This window comes from Cyprinodon variegatus, unplaced genomic scaffold (genome assembly GCF_000732505.1).
Source record: "Cyprinodon variegatus isolate N-32 unplaced genomic scaffold, C_variegatus-1.0 Scaffold237, whole genome shotgun sequence".
Classification (NCBI taxonomy): domain Eukaryota; kingdom Metazoa; phylum Chordata; class Actinopteri; order Cyprinodontiformes; family Cyprinodontidae; genus Cyprinodon; species Cyprinodon variegatus.
This window is the reverse complement of record NW_015150690.1, coordinates 218808-244614: the sequence shown is the minus strand read 5'-3', so window position 1 is coordinate 244614 and position 25807 is coordinate 218808. Positions and strand designations below refer to the sequence as shown.

The 25807-nt window shown below is 41.2% G+C and overlaps 1 protein-coding gene across 2 annotated transcripts; it reads right to left on the bottom strand.

Moving 5' to 3' along the window:
- Positions 1–1919: 1919 nt before the first annotated feature.
- dyrk2 (dual specificity tyrosine-(Y)-phosphorylation regulated kinase 2) lies at positions 1920–23909 on the bottom strand. 2 transcript variants are annotated; one of them, XM_015381617.1, is made up of 7 exons: positions 23804–23909; positions 12091–12194; positions 9502–9832; positions 9246–9409; positions 7794–8183; positions 7628–7718; positions 1920–6583 (listed from the first exon to the last, which is right to left on the bottom strand). In XM_015381617.1, exons 1-7 carry the CDS (start codon positions 23841–23843, stop codon positions 5940–5942), a joined length of 1764 nt encoding a protein of 587 aa, XP_015237103.1. In that variant the 5' UTR covers positions 23844–23909; the 3' UTR covers positions 1920–5939. The 2 variants fall into 2 exon arrangements, with proteins under 2 accessions (XP_015237103.1, XP_015237101.1); XM_015381615.1 differs by lacking the exon at positions 23804–23909 and adding an exon at positions 23155–23253.
- Between the last annotated feature and the right edge of the window lie 1898 nt (positions 23910–25807).

The window sequence follows — 25807 nt, the reverse complement described above, 5'->3', positions numbered from 1 at the left end:
CTGGATGTTAATCATTAAAAAAGACAACAGTAATGCAATCTGAGGTACAAACATAATGAAAAACCCACATACTAACAGCTTATGTGAGAACTTCTGTGAAGAACTCAACTAGCTGCAGATAGCAGGAAAACCCTTCGCTATTTGCTACTAGCATTCAGTTAGCAGTAGGCTAGTGGTAGCTTCAATAGGAAAAACCGACATCAGTGCAGCAAACGGCTAGTGTTAGCTTCGCCCTGTCGTCAGAAAACGACAGTTGGCTGATATGTGTCTGTACATTGTGCTTCCATGTCTTGAACCCGCCCTCTTTGCTCCAACACACGCAAACATGTAACACTAATGTCAACGCAGAGAATTAAAAGCTACAATCCGTGGTCAAGTTGTTGGTCTCCTCTGCCGGATCTGTAAACATTGCAGAGGTCCACAGATGGTTTTTGCAAAATACGAATATAGCGACAGAATGACAACTGTACTCTTGGCTAGCACTAATGGCGTTTCATATGCAGTGGGAAGTCAGTTTGTAGCGTATACTGCATACGATTGTTTCAATGGAAGTTGGAGCTTGGATTTGGGAATGACATCACATGTGAATTGGGAGTTTCTTAAGGCCATTTCCCAATCAACCCTCAGAAACTAATGTGGCCAATATTCTGGTGAAGATTCTCAGTCATCCAGGTCAGTCATTCCTAAAACAGGAAATTAAAAACAATTGAAGGAAGCCATCTTTGTTAAGAAAGAAAATCCAATCTAAAACAGAGGGGGTGGATTCAGCTTAAAAAACCCACAATCCAGCAATTGAATTGATCCCTTCCCACTATCATTGCAGCCCCAGCCCATTTACAGGAGAGCGGAGGACCTTGCCTATTCAGCAAGGCCAACAATCCCCTTTAACGACCCCATTTCACACTGCAGCCTGAAGTGACCCAAATCCGATTTTTTGGCCCATATGCGACCTGGATCTGATCTTTTTACAGCTGTCTGAACAACACAGATCCGATTTTTTTGCAATGCGACCCAGGCCACTTGGCTATGTGGTCCTGAACCCGATGCAAATTTGATCTTTTAAAATGCGACATGTGTCTGAACAGCCAGATCGCATTAATCCGACATGAACACCATTAATACCCGACAAAGGTCATTATTCTGGGTCTTGCTATGAAGAAGCGGCAAGAAAAACAACAACTATGGCAGACGACGATGCGGAGACCAGTATCTATGTTTAAGCATCTTGCAAAGATTTGGTTTTTATGGTTGGGAAAACTCGCTAGGTGCACTCCGGCACTAGCATCCATGTTTACTTCCGTAAACACAGAGCATGATGACCTGTGACGCAATTGCATCCTCTACTACGCATGCGGGACACTTGCGTTGTATGACTGCAGTTCACACAGGAGATCACATACTAGTCGCATATATTTGGAAATGTTAACGACAACGCAAAAAAAAATCGTGATTTCACAAAAAAATCAGAATTGAGCATAAATCATCCGTTTCAATTTGCATGTTTTCGAAACAAACAGGTTTTGCTGGGCTACTGTATAAAACCTTGAACTCAATGCTATTCCTGACATTTTGAATTAAAAAAGCTTCCTGGATGGGTGAAACGTCTTCAGACTTGGAAACAAAGTCCAGTGGATTTTTTTTTTTTTAAATATTATGATTTTAATATTTTCTCACTCAGTTTTTAAATAGCCTTTTTAATGCTAACAGTTATTAGCGAGGTCACTCATCAATAGCAAAGAGACTGTCTGATGAGGCTTATTCCCAAATCCAAAACTTTTGTGAAAAATGGAAAACAACTTTTTGGCACCAAATGATGAAATAATTAATAATACCACAATGTTTAATCTGTAGTCAGCGCATCAAAAAAGACCTAGCAAATTTGCTAAATCATAGCATGAATTCCTGAATTTTACAAAGACAGATAAAAACACCATCATGGAGAAAAACATATTTTTGCTAATGTTCATTTAGAGAAGGACTTGGCATTGGTTCCCTAACCGGATTACGGTTAGGACTAAATTTTAGCAGTGAATTCGATGACATTGTAATGGTGCGTGTGTTGGGAGGGCGTGACATGGCGTTTAGATACTGAAGGCACAAAGTTACCACTCTCAGCACTCTGTCTCACAAAAGAAAAAAAAATTGAAAAACACTAAACATACAATCAACTAAACTTATCAAAACAAAAACATTTTCTAGTTTTCCTCCTCCTGCACCTGGAGGGGCGGAGCTTCCCCTGAGATGGGCGGAGCATGTAGCATCTGCATCATGTTCGTCATCAGTTCCTCCTGTGCATCAACGCATTTGTCCTTTTTCTTCCCGTGTGCTACATTTCGTCGACAATCACAACCACTTTCAGCCAATCCTGGGAACCTTCGACCTCCTCCTCATCGTCACAGTCTTCATCCTCCACCTCCTCATGCGACTTTATCGTCAGGGTGCGTTCAGGAACAGTTTTTGCGTGCTTTAATCGAACTGTGTGTGTAAGGGAACAAGCTTTGAGGAAACCTTTGAATATTGCACACTCACGTCCTGCAACAAACAGTCACACTCACACATTCAAGTATACAGTAAAAACTGCACATCACTGTAATTACATAGATTAGACTTTTAAATATTAAAATGAGACAAATAAATTAAATCTCCTAACCTATCGGCCCTTCCTGATCGCTCGGACCGATGCATACAGCTGATCACAAAGATCAGGGATAAAGTTTGATCACAGATCTATTTCATTAATGCTCCGGTGGCCGATCTATGGAGCCGACCTGCCTGATCTGGATATTTAGTTTCTTCATGTAAATTCTAATTCAGGCAGAACCAGAAACGAGCTGAAGGCCCCAAAACCAATGGGAACCAAGTTGTTATTGATAGCACATGTTTATCCAGTTACTTAAATGTGAAAATTGCCAACACATTGCATCAGTATAAAATAAACTGGTGGGATTTGTATGGAATGCTATTTTAATCAAAAATGTAAACCTTTAAATAAAATATGCTGATTATATCACTGTGAGTCTGGTTTGGCTGGGGGTTTCTTCCCATTTTAAAGGGGCGTTATCTTCACTGGTGGCTGCATGTTTGTCTAGAATAGGGGTTAGCTGCAACGTGAGCCACTTAAAGCAACCAGATGGGTGTCTTTAATTTCCTTTAAATAAGGTTTCCTCTTTAAAGAGGTTTCTTTAATTGAAACCTTTTCATTTACTGGCATAAGAGGCTAAACTTAACTTTAGTGATTTAAAGCTGGGGTAGAAATAGGGAGCCTCTAGATGACTACAAATACGACCGATTGATATTTGTATTTATAAACTAAGTCTGTCTAAAATATGCCGTTAAAAAGAATAAAACAAATAAGGATTTTTTTGGCACTTAAAAAAATACTTTTATAAAAACATGAATAAAGTAAGATTCATTTTCAGATCTTATTTTATTCCAGTTACATCCAATATTCTCTGTGGGACTAAACTGGAGCAGCTTTAAAGTAAAAATCAGCAGACTTGGTCTTTTCCTTAAAATTAAATTATGGAAAACAAAAGAAATTACATAAAAAATATATCTATGGATAAAAAAAAAGAGAGAAGATGATGATGATTTTCTTTCTTTCTTTTAAAAAGCATTTTGATTAAAAAGGCATTCCATACATGGGTCTGACTGTCTTGGCATAATAATCAGTTTCTATTTAACACAGATTTGCTTTAAACTTTGATTTACTGTCAGTTTTTTATTATTATTTTGCATTAGAAAGTCTCTATAATCAAAGGTCTGACAGCTGTCTAACCTCCAGGTTGGTAATTTTATACAATAGGAGCTGCATTATTTTCTGTGTAGCAACAGATTTCATTTTTATGTTTGCTCACAATCTTTGTTAATTAAAAAACAATTTACCATAAAAATGAAGACTGTAATGTGTCTTTGACATCATTTAATTAGTAGATTTTAAAGGAATATACTCCATTGTTTTCTGTCTGACCTGACCAGATTTAACGAGACGCCTATCAGGACTTTTATGATTTTATGATAGGACTTTAAAGTAATTATACTTCATTGAACCAAAAACTACAATCTTAATACAGTGTATTGAAAACTCCTTGAAATCTTTCAGTTCTTTAAGTTCTCCATTTTACAATGTTTGCTCATTTTCAGTAAAAATGAGCAAACATTTTCCAATTATAATCAAGCTTTTAATGGGATTAAATCAAACCCATTGGCCTTTGGTTAACCAGAGTTACTAAAAAATTTTTTATTTTCAACGCTTTAGTCACTTATGTATAATGACTTGAGAACGTTCCTGCACTCTGACAGATGTCTTTTTCTTTTTGATTATCCTTAGAATTAAATGTTTCAGATCATCAAGACATTCAATAAGAACCCAGAACAAGATAAGGTAAGATAAGGTCAAAGGTCATGAATCAACAAAAGGACTGCGTCAAAATGACGTCAGTGGGAAAAGTTAAAAACCAAAACCGCTGCTGACAAAAAAGGACACAAAGGCCTAAAGCCTGTTTATTTTCAAATTATTTTGGTCAGATATGAATGTTTGATGATCTGAAAATTTAATATAAGATTAAAAAAAAGAAAAAATCTGATTGGGCCAAATTATAAAAGGTCCCATTTAAAATCCAAATAAACATCTTTTCCTGCAGTTAATATTTAGCTTTCTAAAAACATGTTTTTTCACATTAAAACAGAAGCTGAAACTTCTGATTTTACTATACTTCAATTTTTTTTTTGTCCTTCAGATCTTTCTTTTCTTTTTCCATTGGAGGCGGTTATTTTAACTCTTTGTAAACCACACTGAATTTCCCTTCTAACGCTCCTGCACCATCAGCCTGCTTGTTCCCATAAAATGTATTCATATTTGGTTTCACAGGGAGGGAACAGGCCGGTTCTTGTAAACACAACCAAACTCTGCAGGCGGTTCTTTCCTCCTTTAACGGCTCCTTAAACGGATGAACAAACACTAAACTATGGAAAGTAGAAACTTTTTGTCTGAGGATGACAAGGCCGGGCAGTGGAGAGCTGACACGCTATGGCTATAACGGCTAAGGCTAGCCAACAGACTGATAAAGAAGGCAAACTTTGAGCTAGCTACAGTTAGCCAACTCATTTATGTATGCTAGGCTAACTGCTAGCTAGTAACATCAAATATAGTCAGTAATTGTAAAGCTATACAACAATATATAGCCGTTTACCGACTCAATCTGTGCTAGTTAACAGTTAGCCAGCTAACAGGCACTATGCTAGCATGCTAACATGGCTAGCTAGTTAATACGATATAAAACGGGCTGGATAATTCTGTCAGCCAGCTAACGGGTAGCTGTTAAACAATCGGGGTTTAGGAAGTTTTGTTGCAGTGATTTGGATTTAATAACGATCATTTTCTAACAGTACGCCTAAAGTAAAATGAACCAAAAACCAGGTGTAGTTTTGAGATAAAACGACACTTGAATCGGTTCATAAAAAAGTGTAGATAGAAACTTGTAAGACTGCAGTCACTGAAATTATTTTTGGTGTAAAACGGATTTTATGACTCGGCTAAAAAGCTTGTTATAAAATATTCTAAAAAGGTTGTTCCCTCCATCAGCACCATGGTTTCATGTGTTTTCTTTGTGAGTTTGGAGCTACAGAGTAGAGCGATGCGTTACGATTGTCTTTTTGCTTAACTTCAAAACATCTCATCTCATCGGACATGATGAATCTGAGGCGTCTGAATGCATCCATGGTTCCTTGTGTCAGTAACACCCAGCATGGCCTCTGGTCTGTTAAATAATCCAACGTTAGGATGCCTCTGACTGCACTTCACTTGAACGCAGCCCAGCAAAGCAATAAATACCAGAATACGCTTCCAAACTGGATGGACCAGTTTAATTCAGGTCTAGCTTGTTGCTCGTGAACTCGGCTTTCACCCCACCACCCCTCTCAGTGGGGTGTAATCACTCTCAGCTGACCAGTTTGGGCAGAACCGTCCTCGGCTGGATGTTTCCGTTGGCGTCAGTGATGGCCGCCAAATTAGTCCTAGTCTTGGTAGAGGAGGTGGTGGTGGTAGAGGAGGTGGGCGCATGTTTGGAGAGGGAGGTGATGGCACCGTCGGTGGTGCCTCGCTTAGTAGAGGAGGGTTTGTCTCCAGCTGTGGTTCCAGATGGAGGTTTGGGAAGTCGCCTCCTGAGCCAGGAGTGGCGCAGCGCCTGGCTCGGTGTCATCCTGAGCGCCGGGTCCCATTCAAGACACTGTTTGAGGAAGTCCAGAAAAAGGGGGTCGTCGCAGCCCTTCAAAGCGGCGCTCCAGTCCTTGCTGCCCGGCGGTCCGCGTGTCTTTCCACGCCTCGAGCGTCCTCCGTTTAGGACTGTGGTGCCGTCAGGCATGGTGGTGACGGTGCAGTAACGCGGGTAGCCTTTAGATGACACAAAGTTCTTGGCTCGCTTGGCGCCATCTAGGACCTTCGGACTGGGCATGCCCAGTAGTTCGATGATGCAGGCCAGCTGGTCGGATTCGTCTTCACCCGGTAGCAGTGGGTAACCGGTCAGCAGCTCAGCCAGGATGCAGCCCAGGGACCACATGTCGATTGGCATCCCATACCTGGAACCTGCAGAGAATAAAGAAGCATCCAAACCGTTATTCCACCGCTTTAGACTAACGGGGTCATTTTCTTTCAGGAAGAATTGGGTTTCATCACATTTCTTCAGCTCAGCCAAACATGTCCATCTATTTAGCAACTATTAGCAGGTCTATACATTTAGAAAGAGTCACCTTTCAAGTTCCACCTTTTTTCCAGTACAAGTAAGAAGAGAACTATTTATAATCGGCTCTTTTTGGCATCAGTAGTTGGCCTGACCCTGCAGGTAATTGTCTGGCATTAGAAGCAACCCGGATGCTGCAGTCAGTGACTTGGTTTTTAACTTTTTCCCCTTCAATCTAAAAACTTTAAAAAAGTTTTATAGTACAGTAAGAATACAGTAAGATTATAAGGAGGGAGTAAAAATGATAGTAGAATATGGAGACTGCAGGAGGAGGAGCTTAACTGGTTTCTAACTTCCTCTGAACTGGAAAGGATTGAACAGTTAATTGGGTCCAGATTTGTTTTGAGTGAAAACCTAACTGGTGCTGGACTGGATTCAGAAAGAAAGCCGCTCGTAAGCTACAGAATCAGGAGGAGTTGTTAACCTTCAAGCGCAGCAAACAGCATCATGACGAGCAAAGAAGGAGACCGGTTAGGGAGAGAGGTGAGGTTTAAAGTAGGGATGATAGAATGAATCGGATTAATTGTTATTAATCCACTATTGAAATAATAGTCAACTAATTTAGTAATTGATTAATCGTTCACTGGAGTATAGAGACTGTAAAACATGTCTTTTACTGACAGAGTGCCCCGCTTAGAGCAGTAATTATACAAAGATTGTAAAAAAAAAAAATTATATACATTTTTTTTATTTAAGATCAAGAAAAATCTGTCAATATGCTGAATTCAAAACTCCTCAACTGGAAAAGTTTGAGTTTCACCTGGTTTACTTTCATAAAAAGTCTTCTTTAAAGAATCTTTGACTTTAACATTATTAATCAAAAAAATAATCAACAGATTGTTATTAGCAGCCCTAGTTTAAATAAAGATGGTGCTGGGACTGTTTCTTACCTAGAATCACCTCTGGCGCTCTGTAGAACCTGGACTGGATGTAAGTGTAAACCCTCTGGTGTTCGTAGCAGCTGGAGCCGAAGTCTATGACCTGCAGGAGAGCAAAGAATCCTGATTCTGTCTCTACAGGAGAAGAAAGCCGTTACCAAGGAGGGATTTTTCTCACCTTGATGCCGCTGCGTCCCTGCTGCTTGAGTAAAATGTTCTCGGGTTTGAGGTCGCAGTGGATGATGCGGTTCTTGTGCAGCGCGTCCAGACACTGGAGAATGGAGTGGGCGAACTTCCTGACCAGCGGGAGGCTGAAGCCCTGGAATTTGTTCTTCTTGATGAGCTCGTAGAGGTTCATGCTGAGCAGCTCGAAGGTCATACAGATGTGGTTCCGGAAGTTGAAGTGCTCCAGCATGTGGATGACGTTCATGTTCGACTCCTTGTCCTGCTTCCTCAGGTGCTCTAGGATGCGGATCTCCTCCGCAGCCTGCCGGTGGAAGCGCTTCTCGTTCCGGACCATCTTCAGAGCGACATGGGTCAGAGTTTTATGGTCGAAGGCTTTTACCACCTACAGGAGGAGGAACACGATATGTAGATTAATCTTTAATCTGTTGGAGGAGGCAGGGTTCAAACCAGAGGACGACTGAAACAGAACAGATGGCAACGATTCAGGCGTTCAGTCTGGAAAAATGAAGCACAGAAAAAAATACTGTTTAAACTAAACAAAAGTCAGAAACAATCTAGAAACCAGGGGACTAAAACTGAAGATCAAATCATTTTAAAGTCCAACAGAGACCAAATATCAGACACGTATATAAATCACAAAACCTTAGAGGTCACAGAGAATAACAACGATACTAATAATGATAACAGAAACAGGAAGAGAAACCAAAAAACCACAATGAACTGAAAAAAGAACCAAAAACCACTAAATAGATGAGAAACCTGCTCATTATGGCGATTAGAGGAACCAGCGAGTTTATTTAGATGCGCTGTATTCAAAGAAATGTGGTTGTGTATTGAAATGCATATTTCAAAAGGTTCCCGGTCCAGATAGCTAACAAGCTAGCTGTTAACAGAAGTGTGGCTACTTTTATCGTGGAGTGGTAGTGGTCTGCCCTCCCCCGCATAGCCAAAGACACAGTGACCCTTTGGACTTATTGCTTTCTTTAATAATTAGGGAAAAAATACCGGAAAGAAATTGTAATTCAAATTATTTTTAGGCCATATCGCCCAGCCCTGCCAGCAACCGTTTGAAAAAAGGTTTAAGATGAAACTTGTTATTGATGATCAACTCATGAAGCTTTGATGTTTATTTATATGTAGATAATAGAAGAAGGAAGAAATTTAACAATCAAATGGTCATTTTAGCTTTTAGGGTTTGTTTAAGTTGTTGTTTTTAGTTTAAGGTTGTCATGATGAATCAAAGATGAACGTTTTTATCCTCCACATGAAGCCCTGCTATGACCAAGAAAACAAACCATTAGGAGAAGGAACCGTGCTGGTCATCCTAGTGGACACAGTTTAAACTGCTTCCTGTCATTGATCAGCGTAAGTAAACATCTGATTGATCAGAATTAAAAAGGTCATGAATGAGGATAATCCTGGAACCGGTTCCGGTCGGTCCTACCTGTCCAAAGCTGCCTTTCCCGATCACCTTCAGGACCTCGTAGCGGTAAGCGATGTGGTCGTGTGGCACCTGGATGTAGGACCCCTGGTCGTCATCGTAGCCGCCGTTGTTAGCGCCGCCCAGAACGCCCGACCTCTTCTTCGCGTTCTGGCCGACGAAATATACTGAGCAGAACCAAAGCAGAGAAGAAGGCTAATCAGTGAGGATTATCATCATCATCATCATCACCGCGTCATCATCATCACTGATCATCTACCTTCAGGGAAGTTGAAGACCTCGTGATGTTCGAACGCAGACAGCTTGGACATGAACTGCTTCATGGCCATCTCAGGCGTCATGGGGATGGGCTTCATCTTGCTGTCCGCCGACTTTTTGGAGGTGGCGCTGCCCTGGCGGCCGTGGTGGGCAGAATCCGATGTGGAGGTCAGTCGGTCTGGGAGAGGCAGGCCTGGCCGGGCCGAGCCGAGCGGAGCCAGGCCGTTGGGCTGGGTGGTGAGGACCGAACGTTTGTTGGAGTTCTCCTCGTACAGCTGGGTGATCTGGATCTGGTGCTGGACGCCGTCCGACATGGCGGCCTTAGAACCTCCCTGAACAGAAAGACGGCTTCATCAGCATAAAGGAGAACCGGCATGAAAAAAAAAAAAAAGACATTTCAGGTCAAAGTTCAATACAGATGATGGCTGTCACCATGGAGACCATCATGGAACTTTTTTTTTTTGGTAGAAGAAGATCCCAAATGTAAATCGGTTCCTTTTAATCCAGAAAAATGAGTTGATATTGGATCAGAACCATCTTCAGTTCGAGGGAACGATGTTGAATTAGATCCTATTAATGAGAAGATGTATTCAGCCTGCTGCTCAGAGTGGCTCCACGTTCCCGTGGCAACTAGCACACCTGGTTCCTTTCAGACGGCAGCGGAGGCTCGGTTCAAAGAGCCGCCGTTTCCCAGTGAGATCAGGGCGATGGAGCCATCACTCCGACATACGGCAGAGCATAAAGTCCGGACTCCTCCCTCCCCTGATGATGCCCCCACTTAATACTACTGCTTCGCTTGTTAGAATGTCTTATTCCTTGAGTGCGATAAATTGGACTGTTCTATTGTTCTGCGTTGTTTTCAGACAGATTTAACCAAATCAAGCCATTTCTGTGACGGGATGCAGGGAAGAAATGGTCCCAAGATTCAAGTAGAATTGTTCTTTTCTAATGTAGAATGAACTTTCTTCGATTCCCAGGCTGAATATAATAAACAGGCAGCCTAGGATAGGGTTGTTTAATGTTATTGTTTCAGAGTTTTCAGCTGACATTGATGAAAGAGATTGTTGGATAGAAGGACGGTTGGACAGCAGTCTACCTGATCAGGTCTGAACCTTAGCTCTCCTCTACTGCTGTACTGGGTAGGGATCAGATCAGAGCTACAGGGAGGACATCCCAGGAACGTCCGGCTGCATGAGGGACATTTCTAAGGAGTGAGGGTCGGATCAGTACAGTGAAACGGGTCATTTATAGCATTTGTCTTGACTGAGTGTGTCCTTCAGAGACGCCTATAAACCAATCAGCTGTTTGAAGCTGGAGGCTATAATTAGCTGCAGCTGCAGCTGACTGTCCAGAACCCTCACTGGTTCACTTCCATTAGAGAACCAGAGCAGAGAGCGTCTAATGGACCCAACGCTGTGTGCTTCTATCGGCCCTGATCCGGTGATAATCTGGTTTCTGACTTCCAGGAATCTGATCGAAGCTCCACCTGCTGCAGAAACACGTCTCCTCCCACAGGAAACTGACAGAACTGTTAGACCGAGACGTTTTATCCATGGCTGGACCTGAACGGGGTAGTCATGGTGATAAACGCACTGACTGGGATCATCGTTGGGTCAAAGGAGCTTCAGCACGTCCTGCTGCAGTTATTTAGCTCTTAGAAGCCAAGTAGAGAATGACGGCCTCAAACCGGTGATTGGTTGATTTAAAAAGCTGTTTGAGAACAGAGTCCATGTTTGGCCATCAGAGAGCCTGATCTCAGCCTGACAGGAGATCTGTGACCCGATTACAGCGGCTCTAACTGGAGGAACAAACCTGGGAAAGAAGCCAAAATCTGACTAAAGTCATACAGTTTGAATTAGGGAGAATAATTATTGATTAATGAATGAATCTAAAGTTGATTGATCTTATCGATCGACTTACAATACTTATTTTAATATGCTGAGCTGAAAAGAAATAGGACGTCATTAGATTTTAAGTATTTATAGTGTCAGCTGCATTAAATAAAGATTGAAAATACAAGAAATGTTCTCTTACAATTATTTGTAAGATAAAATAGGAACCCTTTTAGCTTCTGAATAAAAAAGATAAATAAAAGATATAAAACACTGGCTTCCAATGAAGAGAGATGATAAACCCTCATTAGCAGATGGCGTATGTTGCTTTGTCATGATGTTGGTAACCTTAAATCTTTAGTTTGAATCCTAATTCGATTCTTTAACCTCAGAACATTTTTCGGTCCTTCACAGCGAATGTAAACATCTGTTCCCAACTGTGATCTATCACAAAGATTAAAAAGGAGGGAAGTTCAGAATGATGGACGCCATCGTCCTGAACATCGGGATCTCTGCTGACAGAACCGGACCACAGGAGAGCCGTTCTGTTAAGGTCAGTAAGGAGTCCATCTGTTGGATCTTACAGCTTTGAACCCCAACATGGCGCCACCTGGAGGAGGATCTAAACAGGAGGCAGGACCTTACTGGACCCAAACATTAAAGGTTTGACGTCAGGAGGAAGATCAGAGCTGGGAAGCTTAGAGCTACAACTGCAGCTGTGGAAACACCATAAAGAAGCGGGCTGTGTGTGTCCGTACCGTCAGGGGGTTGTGGTTGTTGTTGCGCAGTGGCGGCAGGGCGACGGGCGATGTTGTCTGGGAGCCACTGTGACCAGGAGAGCAGACCGGCTCGCCCGATTTGCCTGGAGGACACAGAGAGAGAGGAGTTTCAGCTCCATGTTTCTGATCTTTGATGAAGATGTTTCAATCTTTGAGTTTCCCTCTGCAGCTCCCGAGTCACTGAAGCGTAAATAACCCAGAACAATAAATCACTTCAACAGAACCTGTCTGACAAGAGGAACGAAGCTGAACCTTTAAGAAATGTGATTGTAAGACATTTAAGATCAAGTGAGAAACAAAGTGTTTCATCAGTCAGACTGGAGAGGCTCACAGAACTTCAGAGAACCGCAGAGAGAACCATTAACTACTAACAGAGAAAAGATAAAACCCTGGAGCCCTACTGCCTTATCCAGGAGGTCACACAAGAACCCAGAATGTCTAAAGTACCAAAGCTAAGGCCTGAGAGAGTTCCATAACCACTATGGATCTATAAAACCACAAAGACCCGTCTCCTGTTGGTGAAGAGACATCTTGATGATCTCCAGGACTTTATGAGAAAACATTCCCTGGACCGATCTGATGGAAACAGGTTCTGCTCTCCTGCAGCAGCAGCTTTCAACCAGAAACTCATTGCTGCTACTTTCCCTCCTGGATGCTGAGGAACCAGCAGCAGGTTTTCTGGTTTAGCTCCATCTGGCTCTGATGAGTAACAGCATGTTGACTTAACAGTATCTAGGGGTCAGAATGAACCTTAAAGCAGCAGAGCATCCATGTTGGATCCTGACTTAAACATCTTATTGAATTCTTTCTTTCTTTCTTGCTGAGGCGGATTCAGGAGCAGCTTTGCTCTGGACTGAATCGGTCTGCAGATCAACTCGGCCTAAAGACGGATGAAGGTTTTATTATAGCCTGCTAATCCCTCAGTACGCTGGCAGCCTCCCTTCTGCAGCTTCACCTCCTTTAAGAGAAGGGACGACAGCACGCAGAGGTCAGAGGTCACATGGATGAGACACAGCAGAGACCTGCAGAGCAGTCTGAGAAAGTCTTATCTCCTTCAGAGGAACTCTGGGAACCTAAAGTCTGTTTTTGGCTTTTCCTGTTGTTCCGACTGCTGCTTCCTGTCTTTCTCACCTTCATGGATTCAATAGGGACAGAAAACACTTCAGATAATCACTGAGCAGCAGGAGGAAGGTGCTGAGAAGCTCCATGGATCACATGGACACTCAATTTTTAATGACATGTTGGTTTATTTGTTTGTTGGCATTTACATCATAATTTAAATTATCTGTTTCAATAAATTGTCTACTTTTTCCCCTTTCAGTCAAGACAAGAATACATAAATAAATAAAACCAGTTTAGTTTAATTAAAGCTACCAAGTGTTAATAATCTGTTAATTAAAGAAAGATCAATCTGATAAATAAGGAAGAGTGGAGCATTTTTCTTCATCTGGACAGATTATCAGATAAAAGTGGAAATAAAGATCAGATGCATCAACGTCCCTCATTCTCTGCCTTATTTGAGGGCAAACATGGTGGGAAACTAAACTAGAAATCAACCAATGCAGGTTTTTAATCCCGAGGCTGATTGTTTTCACATCAGTCTAAATAATCTCAGATAAGTGCTGCAGATTTTCTGGCCCAAATATCAAAAATATCTGTTGGTTGATGTATTTGTCTACTTTTAGAGGTAACTTATCATTTATAATATTAAAAAAATCTAATCTTGAATATAAAAGATTGATTCCTTAAAGACATTTTTTCTGTTTTCTTCAGATAAAGTCCTTCAGATTTTAGATTAAAATCTGCATCTTGAACGAAGCAGATTATTGATTTAGAGGTTAACTGATGACAATTTCAGATTAAATGGTCAAAATCAGGAATTTGTTTCAAAAATGATTCAAAGAGTGATTTGTGAATTTCTCAGTAACAAAGAAGAGTAAAGAAAGAGCAGGTTATAGGAGAGAAAAGGTTCATTCTGAGTTTGTTTCTCTAATCCCAGATGAATCCTGGGTAAAATTAACCAGGGCTGATGCGCACGGTGAAGGACGGCAGGAGGTTTATCAGAACAGCCCAGAAAAAACAACAAAAAACAGACGACTGGAAGAACTGAACAGCATAGAGGCGGCTCCAGGACCCTCACAGGCCACCATCCATCTGCAGGATGAAGAACACAGATGGTTTCTGCCGGTTCCTCTAATCCGAGCGCTTGCTGTAATCCTGCTAATGAGGGTGCCGCTCAGAGACTGGAGCCTCGGTCTGCGAGACAAAATCCAGACCCAACCGGACCGAGCTCGCCACTGAGGCGGCGGGGCGGATACACGAGGTAAAGCCTGCAGAGACGCTGCAGCTCAGAGAACAACACAGACTCTCCTGCTTTAGGATTCCCTCATCGCCTCATTTCACTACAGAGTTTCCTGCTGAAACGATCGGATCACTCAGCTCCTGTCTTTAATTGCTGCATCATCATTAAATATTAAAGGTTTACTGCTTTTGATTTCAATGGTTTTAATCTGGAGAAGCTGAAAACAAACAAGTTGAAAGAACCACAATCTGGGCCACAGGAAGCCAACAGGCCGCCTTCTCATTCAGACAGCTGAACCCTGTTGACAGGTCTCCACCGACCCAGAGGAACCGTTTCTAGGTCATCTCTAACGCTGAAGGGCTGTAGGTTAGAGATGAACAACCTGTTAATATTTAGCAGTCAGCTTTATTCATTGAACTCTTCACTCACAATCTAAAAAACCTGCTGAATACTGATAAAATTATAGATTAAAACCTTTTAATGCTGAATTCCTGCTTTCTTATCTTCATAATGACCACTTCATGGACCAGGAAGTACTTTTATTTTGATATCTCTACCAGGAATTATTTCGTAATGCTGCGGCTAACTTAGCTTCAAGATAATGTTTCCTAAATGATAATAAACAGGTAATTCAGAAGAACATTTCTGCAGTCGTAATAATCCACCAACGTCACTGCATACCAGTAGAGCGCGGATCAGGGCGAGTCTGCAATCCAGGTGGCATCTCTGAGTAATGGGACAGAAAAATGGAGCTAAACTTTCCGACTGCTCCAGACGGCAGATAATCAGCTGGATAAGATCTCAGAGTTTATGATGAAGGAGAGGCAACAAGGAAATATAAGGCAGTAATGTGCTGAAGTAATAAAAATGGGTCATTGTGATCATCAGTCTGAGTTTAATCCAGATATTTAGTCTGATTTATGATGAGAAATAAAATCCTAACGGAGGAGAAAAAGGCTGACAGGCTTTAACCGAAGCTCAGATCTGCTCACTGGCTGTTAGATAAGAAGTAAACACCATCATTTTTCCTCCTAGTTCGATAAAAGCTGCTCAGATGGACAGAAAGTCGACAAGAAGCTCCCTGAGTAGGAAACAGTCGAGGTCATCACCTCCTGGATAAAGGATGGTGAGGAACCTCTTTAACAAAATCCTTCTAAATCTTAATCAAACGTCGACTCCTAAAGTCTTTGCCATGTTGAACCTTCAAGATTTCTATTTAAAATCATTAAAGAATATATTTTTGACCCAATCAGGGAGAAACTGGGTCACCAAAGGTCAGAAGGGAAGCTGCAGATTCCAGTCTGGGTTTCGTTACTGTTTTTGTTTTGTCTCTGATCTATTTCAAGGCATCCATGTTTCAGATTTGTTCTAGATGTTCGGACGACATAAACATCCCACAGGCCCGGGAGAGTAAATCACCAGAACAGCTAACAAAGCACATGATGATCAGATGGCTCCAGCACCTCCTGGCCGACAGAGGAGGAAAAGGAGCTTCCAGATGTTCCAGCTGTAATACTCCTTTGCTAACTGTTTCAGGTCAGAATATTTTCTTTCGGTTTCCCTAAACTTTGCAGCAGCAGCAGAAACGTTGGGTTGATGTTCTGCTTCCTGAAACCAGAGCAAGGAGAAGGTCTCACAACACAAACCACAGTCAGCTGAGCTCTGATCGGTACTAAATCTACCAGCAGAGTTTAAAACACTGCTTCTGAATGAAAATATTAATGACTATATGAGAGACAGAACCAGAACGTGGCCTTTATAGGCTTTATGGGGAAGCACGGTGGTGGCAGCTTGATGCTAAGTTGAGGTTTTTCTTCAACAGGGACAGGGAAGGTTGATGATGGAGCAAAATCCTGGAAGAAAAACTCCGAGGCTGATCCGTCCTGAACGTCCAGCCAACGATGGGATGGATTATTAGATTGAAGCGGATTAATTTGGCACAACGGCCTAGTCAAAGTCCAGAACTAAATTCAATAGAGAATCCTTGATATTTCCTAGAAACAGATCTTCTGAGTCAGACGAACCCAGAAAGCTGCAGGCAAACATTTTTATCTTTTTTATTTGTTTGTTTTTCAGACCTTCGCCATGCCCTGCCTATTAGCCATTAACATTGTTCAATCTGAAACACTAAGGAGACTTAAAAAAATGACACCGATTGAAAATATTGATTATTGATCTTTCTCTACTGAAAGTTAAACGTCTGCTTGAAGAAGGAGGATCGCAATAAAATTAACCATTTAAACAGGAAACTATCCAGCAGGTTTCAGGTCTGGATCTGGTTTTTCAGTTCCTATAGCAGATAAACAGAACAGCTGCAGGACATATGAGCAGCTATGACATACGGTTACTGGTCCAACTGGAGAGACGTGACCCAAACTGGTTCTGATTAGAGATGGACTGGTTTTAAAGGAGCCAACATTCATCAGAACGTTACCCCTAGATATCGCCATTCTGAGCGCGAACCCGGCACCGAGCTGGAAATGCCCGAGAGGTCGGTCGTAGCCTGAACACCACTCAGCGGATTAATGAGGAGGGATGTCTGATTCAGGTAATAAACCTTCAGAAATATAAGACTTCAGAGCTCTGCTGTCTGAGAGGCAGTGAACGCAGCACGCTTCCGGAGACAAAGGGTTTTCCTCAGCTGATGTAATTTTCCACTGAAGGAACAAGATCTAAACAAACCAAAACAAACCAGCAAGGCTGAGACTTTCTGAGTCTGAGATTATGTCAACTTCAAACCTCCAAATAATTAATAAACCTCCAGATAACAATGAATTTATTATTAATAACTTTATACATCAACTTAAGCTGAAAGCAGAGCAGAAACTGGGTTTTTCCTGAGCTGGTCTGACTGGTATTAGTCACTGTGTCAAAATCCAAACAATCTCCCTGCAGCGATGCTTCTCACTCAACTCAATTTGTTTGTGTAAAACCTGGAGAAGAACGAAACAAGAAAGCAGCCCGCAGCAGAACCGGCTCCCGACCCGGTATACAACTAGTTACAGAACACAGAGACGCCGCGTCAGAGAAACCTGCAGCAAACACACAGGGTCCGACAACCAAAGCCGGGCCCGGCTGGGCTCTGGTATTTAAACTCACGTAACCTGAAATGGGATCAGGCTGAGACAACAACAATTACAGGAACGACGGCGGGTGAAACATCCAAACAAACAGGACAGACGCAGAGTTAACAGCAGGGTCCTGCTGCCTCGTTCAAGGACTAATTCAAGAACATTCTTCAAGTTCTTCCACAACTTTACAGATGACATAACAGAAAAAGAACGATTCACTTCTTCCTCCTGTCAGACGGTTTCAGGAGGAAGGCAGCAGCCTTCTGACCAGCATCAGTATCAGCTGCTTTTTGCTTTAGGATACTAGTGTCTGTTAGAGCTACATCAAGATGGCAAGACATTAGCAACGGCTCTGGAACAACTGCTGCCTAGCCCGAATCAATCATTTTATAAAAAATGTTTCTTCTCTCTGCATCTGTAAGAGCGAACGAGATGTTTCAGAAAACCAAAAAACATAAAGAAACCAAACAAAAACTGGTTGAGAGAAACAGTAAAGTATGGTGGAGGAAGGCTGATGCTTGGGGCTCATTCTGTCAGCAATGAAAACCTCTGCATACCAACGTGTTCAGGAGAAAAATGTAAGGCCGCATGTCAAATCCAGTAACGCCATATCACACGAAGAAGAGACGATGCGCTGAGACAGAAAAAGGCTAAAAATACCTACAAACGCAGGTATCGTTTCCAAGACTGAAGATGTTTCAAACTCAATTCCCTTTAACCCTTTCAGACACTTAGACAGGTATGGGGCAATGCAGGCTAACAAAGAAGCCAAATGGCCCCCATTCAAAAGGAGTGGACCCCTTCGTCTGTTTCAATTAGCACGCTTTCTAAACAAAAACTATTTTTTGATGGGCTACTGAATAAAAACTCAAACTCAACACTATTCCTGACATTTTGCATTAAGAAAGCTTCCTGGATGGGAAGCGAAACGTCTCCAAACTTGAAAACAAAGTCCAGTGGATTGTTTTTAAATCTTCTTTTTTTTTTGAATCCTCCATTTCCTTAAAGAGCAACACATTTAAAACCATCTCAACCATTTTTTAACCGTGTTTCCCTGATGAACCTAATCAGCCATTTTCATTTTACTTAATTAGAATCAAAATCATGACTTTTTATTATTCCTTTTAAAAATGAACAGAACATCTCAGGATCAACAGAAGCACTAAAATTAGAAGTGGAACGATTTAAAGCTCCTGATCGGGCCCCTTGCAGTAAAGTATCTGAAAAGCAAAACTATTTAAAACATTTTCTTAAAAAGAGAAAAAGAGGAATTCAGGTTCAAAGCCGTACACAAAGCAGACTTTAGGAGACGGGGCCCAGGACGTAGACCAACAGTCTTAAAGAACACCAAAACCCTCCGACAAACTCGATCAACCAGTCCGAGTCATCTGGGCAGTTTAAAACTGACTGTCCGTTAAGCTGACACTTTGTTTTTGCCAAAACATTTCCCCTGGATTCCCTTCGCCCAGATAGTTTTCTACAAGCAGCTAAAAATACATCCGACCCACTGGATTAGCTATGGCATTAGGGAGGCAGAGAGCTGCAGGTGTTCGTTTTATATTAACGTTTGACCCCGGCGCTCGCATGCCGTCATGTTTGGGTCATGTAGCTTTCAACAAGAAACTCCTGAGCCTCTGATTACAACACAAGATGTGTTGCTGAACTGATAGGCATGCAAAACAGAAAGTGGGGGGACTTTTTATTAAGTCAACAAGTCTGCAGACTAGCGGGACATCTGAGAGAGGCGGATTCTGAACAAATAATGATCAAGTGTACCAAAATACATCTGTTCTGGGCTCCAAAGTTGCTGAGCAACCTGGATCAGTTAGCTTATTACTAATGATAAAATAAGCACACATAATAGCATTAGCATGCTGACATTAACAAACATTATGTATCACTCTATATGATAATACTAGCTTAAAAGCTAGCGCTGAACAGCAAGCTACAAACACAACCCGATCCGTCCCGGAAACCACAATCCGTGCCATCAGCTTAGATACAGATCTGGGTAACCCTCGATTTTATTTTGTACAAAAAAGACCTAAATTACGTCTTTCCCTCCCCAATGATAGTATACGCATACTAAAGTATAATTTGTTAAAGGTCAATAATGTAGTTCTTGAGAACATAAATGCCTTAAAATTCTGTTTTATCAGTCGGAAATGGGATCCTTCGCTGGTTCTGGGAGCTAACTTTTTTGGCTTTGGATTTAAACATAATTTATTTTTATTTTTTGAGTTTTATTTTTCCTTCTTTGTTAACATTATAGTATGTAGTGCATAACCCAAAGAAAGAAACAACTAAAATTCAGATAAACATGGTTTAATTATATTTTGCCGGACTGCTCCGAGTATGTCTGATGATGACGTCAGAGAAGAAGTTTAACGGAGAAAATGTAAAAAAAAAAAAAAAAAAAAAAAAAAAAAAATCAAAATAGTCTCAGAAAAGTCATAAAAAATCTTTTAAAGATGTGCATTAGCATTATTTAGCAAGTTAAGGATAGAAATAGGCAATATTATTACCACAATTACATTATTTATGAAAACTCAGAGGTATATCTAGTTGTGCGAGCGCAGATGAGCTGATGGTACGGATCGAGCAATGACACAGTTGTTAGCTAAAACACCAACAGCAGCTACCATGCTAATCTTAGCATGTTAGCTTAGGCTAACACTATCATAAGCAAACCATACCTAACGTTGTGTGCTATGCTAACAGTAGCTGATACACCGCCATAAAATAAAATTATCATTCACACAGAGGCTAACTACCATAAACGAGACCTGGACTGGAGTTTATGAAGATAGTTTTTAGATTTCAAGCAGATTTTGTCCCAATAAATATCCAATCTAATGACTGCATGAATAAATAAATAAATAAATTGAATAGATTGAAGGGAAAATCTGAATGACTGTGGGGCAGTGATGCCTCCAGAAACGTTTTTGGGGTGGCAAACTGAAACTAAAAGCCAGAATTACTGTTTTTCATCACAATGTTTTTCTTTTTTTTGAATCACTGCTGATTAACTTATCAAGGATGCACTTTAAAAAAATGAAATAGTCTAGAGAGCTGTTCTTAACAAAATTTCTTTTTGTTTACACTCGTGTATACAAAATGACAAAATAAAATCTTTCTAAGTCTAGTTAAATTAATCTCCCCTCAGAGATATCAAATGGATTTTAGTAAACTGAACAGCAGCTAGATAGGTTTAAGTTTAAGATGACTAATTTAGATGCATGAGTTTTTCAACTTTTGTGGTTTCTAAATTTGTCCCAGATTATTTTAATCTTGGTTTCATGGAGACCTGGTTGCTTGCACTGTGGTCTTACAGCTACAAAGTCCAGGGTTCAAATCTAATCCCTGGGTCTGTCTGCCTGGGTGGGTTTAATCCAGCTTCCTCTACCAGTCCTGCATGAGCCCATCTAGGACTGTGTGACTGTTCTATCCTGTCTTTGTGTTGCTGTAGGACTGACCAGGTGGGTTCAAACATGGATGGACAGACAAATGGACTGAATTATAACTGCATTGACTTTAGATGGGCTGCGGATGATCGAGTTAAAACTTTAAAATGAACCAGAGATGCCTGATAATCAGAAAACATGATTTATCAGATGCTAATGCAGAAAATCAAGAGGACAACATCTCCTGACCCTCCATCTTTGTTATCATTTGGGTTCAATTTTTAAACAGAAAATGTACATCTGCTGTGGACAGCAAAGACCATCAAGTTGGTAAAATATTATTATAGCTTCAACTGTTTAACTGCATCCAATATAACAGATATTCTATCTGATTAAACCTTTTTTTTGTACTATTGCAATAATGAGTTTGCTTTGCTGCTTTTGTGTCGCCCCAGAATAAACCAAAAACTGTTTTTTAGCGTTCAGACTGAATCTGACAGAAGAATAAAATAATGAGCAGATCAAACTTAAATTTTAAGAAATGAAACAATATTTTAGATCTAAATCAGAATTCTACTAGACTGAAGTAAATCATGATGGGTTCTAATAATCTGACTCTCCTGTAAACTCAGAACTACAAAACATTAAAAAGAACTGAATGGGTTTAATCTGAATTACAGAGTAAACTGGAACGAACTGAACAAATACGTTCTTAACCTGATTCTTACTAATGAAACCCTAATTGGATTAACCTGCTATTAGATGAAGTTAACGAAACAGAACCAGGTCCTGTTAGGGGAGGAGATTGTTTATAGATTTGAATCGGTATCTGACAAAAAAAAAATATAATAATAACAGGATTAAACAGGAGTCCAACCTAAATCCAGCTCAAACCGGGTTTTAACTGGAATGTGTTGAAGTGAGCTGAACCGAATCGTTTAGGGTTAAAGTTTGAATCAGTTGAACTGAATAGAATTTAAAAGGACATTTTTAACAGAAGAATGTCTTATCAAAATAAGTAATCACAGTTCTTCACAATTTAACAGTTTGACCAATTAACCGATAAATAAATAAAAAAATCAGATTCTGGATGATTAGTAGATTCTATTCTAACCAATGATAAAGCTAGAAAGCTTATTCAGCAAATCCATTTTCCTCCACATTGGGATTAAAATAGTCTGGATTAAGATTAGTAATGTGTTAACATATCAAACATCCCTGTAAATATCCTGTATGCCCTGGGATGTCTAGTGCCATTTGTTTGGTCACATGATAACAATGTAGCACAGGACTGAGGGTAGTTTAGCTAAAGCAGAGAACCAATGTCAGCTGTTTTGCTCTTTAACCCTTTATAGGGATTTAGATCACTAGCATACCCCTTACAAATGAAGCCCCGCCGTCCTTCAGTGAGGTCTAGAAGCAGAAGATCTATATCCAGCCAATCAGCAAAGATGTTGCTACATGGTTGTACATCTGATTTTGGCATTTGACCAATTAGATGAGCCCTTGTATGATATATTATCTACTGTAAATTAGGTTAAAAAAAAAAGTTAAGTCAATTAAATGGTAAAAAGCTAATTGAAAAGTTAAAAAGTTCATTAGCCTAGTTAAACAATTATATTTATATTTATAAATTAAAAAATGTGCCAGTATCAGCATTAATGCCTCTAAGATTATGTTTTACCAAACAAAAAAGTGTGTTTTTTTTGTTATCAATTTCCTATAGAAGCACTTTTGTTATTTTTCTTAATATATTTGGGAAAGTTGACATTTCTTGTTATTACATTGACATTCATTATTTCCATCAAAATATCCATATTTTTTGAATGTTACAAAGATAATAAGGTCTTGTCCTGGATTCCAATAAGACTACTGGCTGGAAATGTTGATTTTCAAAGTATTCCACTGATATATAGCATATAAAGGAAATATAAAGGGTTAACAGTCATGGATCATTTATATATATATATATTTTTAAGTATCAGTTATCATCAATATTAACATGTAAGCTTATTGTTCATCTGTAGCTACTCCTAATACCAGTTTAGATGCACTGCACCTTTAATTTGTGTCCTACATCGAGGTTATTTGTATAATTTAAACTGAATTTAAGCAATATATCAAATTAAACCTTTTTTGAAAATACTTATATGATTTTGACTTTTTTTCTACACCAATTACAGTAAGAAAAGCGTAATATGTGGATCATAGCGCCCATCCCTAATCTGGGTACAGCAGGTTCAGGTGTAACACAGCAGCTACTCACCAACTTTAACACCTCCTCCTCGCGCTGCTTTTCTTTTAAACATTTCTAAAACCCTGAACTAAAGATGGAAGCAATAAAAACGGCATTTTAACGGTCAGACAACAAACTGACCTGAGCCAGGTCTGAAAAGAAAACCTTCTTCCTGCCAAGGCCAACAGTCACCAAGCAACCGAAAGCTAGCACAGAATAACCCGGACACCAAACCCACCGCTACACCCCCCCGAACCGAACCGAACCGAACCCCGCAGAGCCGTTAGAGGCGCAGCGGCTGGCCGAAGCTCCACAAAGGAGACAGAAAGGGAGAAAAAAAAGGCGAGAGAAGGAGCAGCAGCCGCTGTCAGCTTCTAACGGCTAAAAATAAACCTGACAGACAGGAGGAGGGGGGATGGCGGAGCTTCCCCAGGTTCAGCTGCTTCTTATCGGGGAGATTCCCTCAGCTTCCCCCTCTGCTCCAACCAGGAGATCCCAGATAAACCAAAGAGCTGCTGGAGCTCAGGGGGGAGCCAGTCAGGGGCGGCCAGGTAAGCTAGCTGACCTCCCCGGGGAGGTTTCCCTGCCTTCCTGGGTCTGGATTAGATCAAGGCCGGGAAGCAGCCCTGAGGCAGCCGCGCTCAGAGGCCGCTGCACCGGGGAAACAAGCTGTGCTCACCCGTCGGGAGGACCGAGGCTCCGGGCTTCTTGGTTAACATGGCGGCCGCTCCTCTCCTCTGGTCTCTGCTGAGTAGGACACCTCCTCTTCCTCCATCTTCAGCTCCTCCTCTTCCTCCTGCCCCCCCTGTGTCTCCTCCCCCTCCCTTTAAACCAGCCTGGTCAGTCAGCACGCGCCTCCGCCCTTTCCTTAGGTTCAGGTCTCGCACCAGAAGCGCATCTAAAGCCTTAAAAAAGGTGACCCGATGGGGGCCCACTCGTAATATAGATAAAAAGTGTAATTATACCAGCCTGATAAACCAGACTATATGTGAGATTAAATGTATAATTCAGTCTGGCCCGATGAATGAGACATCAGAAGATTGTTGAATTAGAAAAACCCTTATTTTTCAAACCATGTCTATACCTAACGCTCTGACCAAAGATGAACTGACTGTGACGTACTAAGTGCGACAGAAAGCTGCGGGGGAGTGTAAACAAACGGCCTGTCAGTAAAACGGCGAATACGTCCTTCTTAAAAATGGATGAATGACCCAACAATAGGCCCGTAAGCAACATTATCTGGGCGGGCCCCATATAAAGTAGCCTACAACACCCCATCCCAGCAAATGGTTTTAATCCACGCTCTGGATTACCCATAATTCCAAGTAGTATTTTAAAAAATAAAATACTCAAATACATCATTCTTTTAAGATCTTTATTGCGGTTTGAAACATATTATATGAGTGTATTTTCTACCAACCGTCTAATGAACTATAGCCTACAGTTATTAACATAGTAATTAAAAGTACCACTGTCTGCTTTGCTATTGTTGTCGTCTTTAAACTGCTCACCATCATGGTGAAATCTGCTATGTGTTATGGTATAAATACGGTGAGGTTAGATGAACTAGTATCAGGTGGGTTTAAGAGGAATTTTTCCCACCATTACATCTGCAAAGAGACTTCCTAGTCCACAATTGTGTAGATGGCCTATCAGGTGTCAGTGACAAATGCAGTGTCTGGTTAGCGATATTTACGCCATTGAATGAGCGTAGAGCCTCTTCCTGCTTATGTTTCAACAACAACAAAAAAGCCCAAGTCTAATGCTTCCAAAACTGATTCCAAAGCTGAGTCAAACGAGAACTGTTCGATAGTTGTTGCCATTTTCCTTGTTGTGCTTTCTCCAGCGTTGTGCAGCTTTGTCGTCCCGCCCTCAAAACCCCGCCCACTTTGCATCCAGAAATTCAAACCACATCTCTGCGTTGTGATTGGCCTGCCAGTTCTAGGGCTTGGGGCATTGATCGAGCCTAGACCAAACTCGCAGGCACCCTTAGCCACTGATTGGATAAGGGTGGCCCCTGGCCCCCCATCTAGCTCCGCCCCTGCTTAGAGCTGTAATCATACCAAAATTTATTGTAAAATATTGTGCAGGATTTTCTCGAAATTTTTAAAAGACCCGCCCTGCACGAGCCCATTTGCTCTCATGCACGCTCTGTTTAAAAATTGCTATTCTCATAGCTCATACAAGATAACTGAGTCTGAATGTCCGCTCTAAAGCCTGGTTAAACTCAGAAACCAGGCTGTCTGCATGTGACCCAACAAGACACTCTGCTGCACCTCCCCTAAATTGTAGGTGATCGCAAACAGTGACCAATCAGGAGGCCTCTGATTGGTCAAATATACAGCCCAGTTAACTCTATGCGTATTTCCTGTTTGGTACCTTACCGGCTTGTTTTGTTTGTATGACCTCCATTGTGGAAAACGACTCTTGAAGTTGGATCAGCTAGAAAAGCGAGGTGCGTGAGAACACTGGGACCCTTTTTCCACCTGGATCCCCGCTCTTTTTCACCTTTCTGTCCCTCCGTTGTCACACAAACTTGTCCCCACTTCCTCACCAGCTCGGCCGTATCTAGACCCACAGCTAGTTCCTGATTGTCGCTCTTGTGTTGTGGTGTGGAATAACATAGCGCAGACCACGCTTCACTATTGGGCATAAATCAAAAATAACTGCATCAAACTCAGTC

Bases quoted from the DNA above. Each gene is read 5' to 3' on its own strand.
- dyrk2 (XM_015381615.1), bottom strand. From the start codon at position 23,197: ATGTTTAAAAGAAAAGCAGCGCGAGGAGGAGGTGTTAAAGTTG. The intron at 9,833-12,090 runs GTACGGACACAC...CTTTCTGTTCAG, and splicing joins ACAACCACAACCCCCTGACG to GGAGGTTCTAAGGCCGCCAT. The intron at 7,719-7,793 runs GTGAGAAAAATC...GCTCTCCTGCAG, and splicing joins AGGGACGCAGCGGCATCAAG to GTCATAGACTTCGGCTCCAG.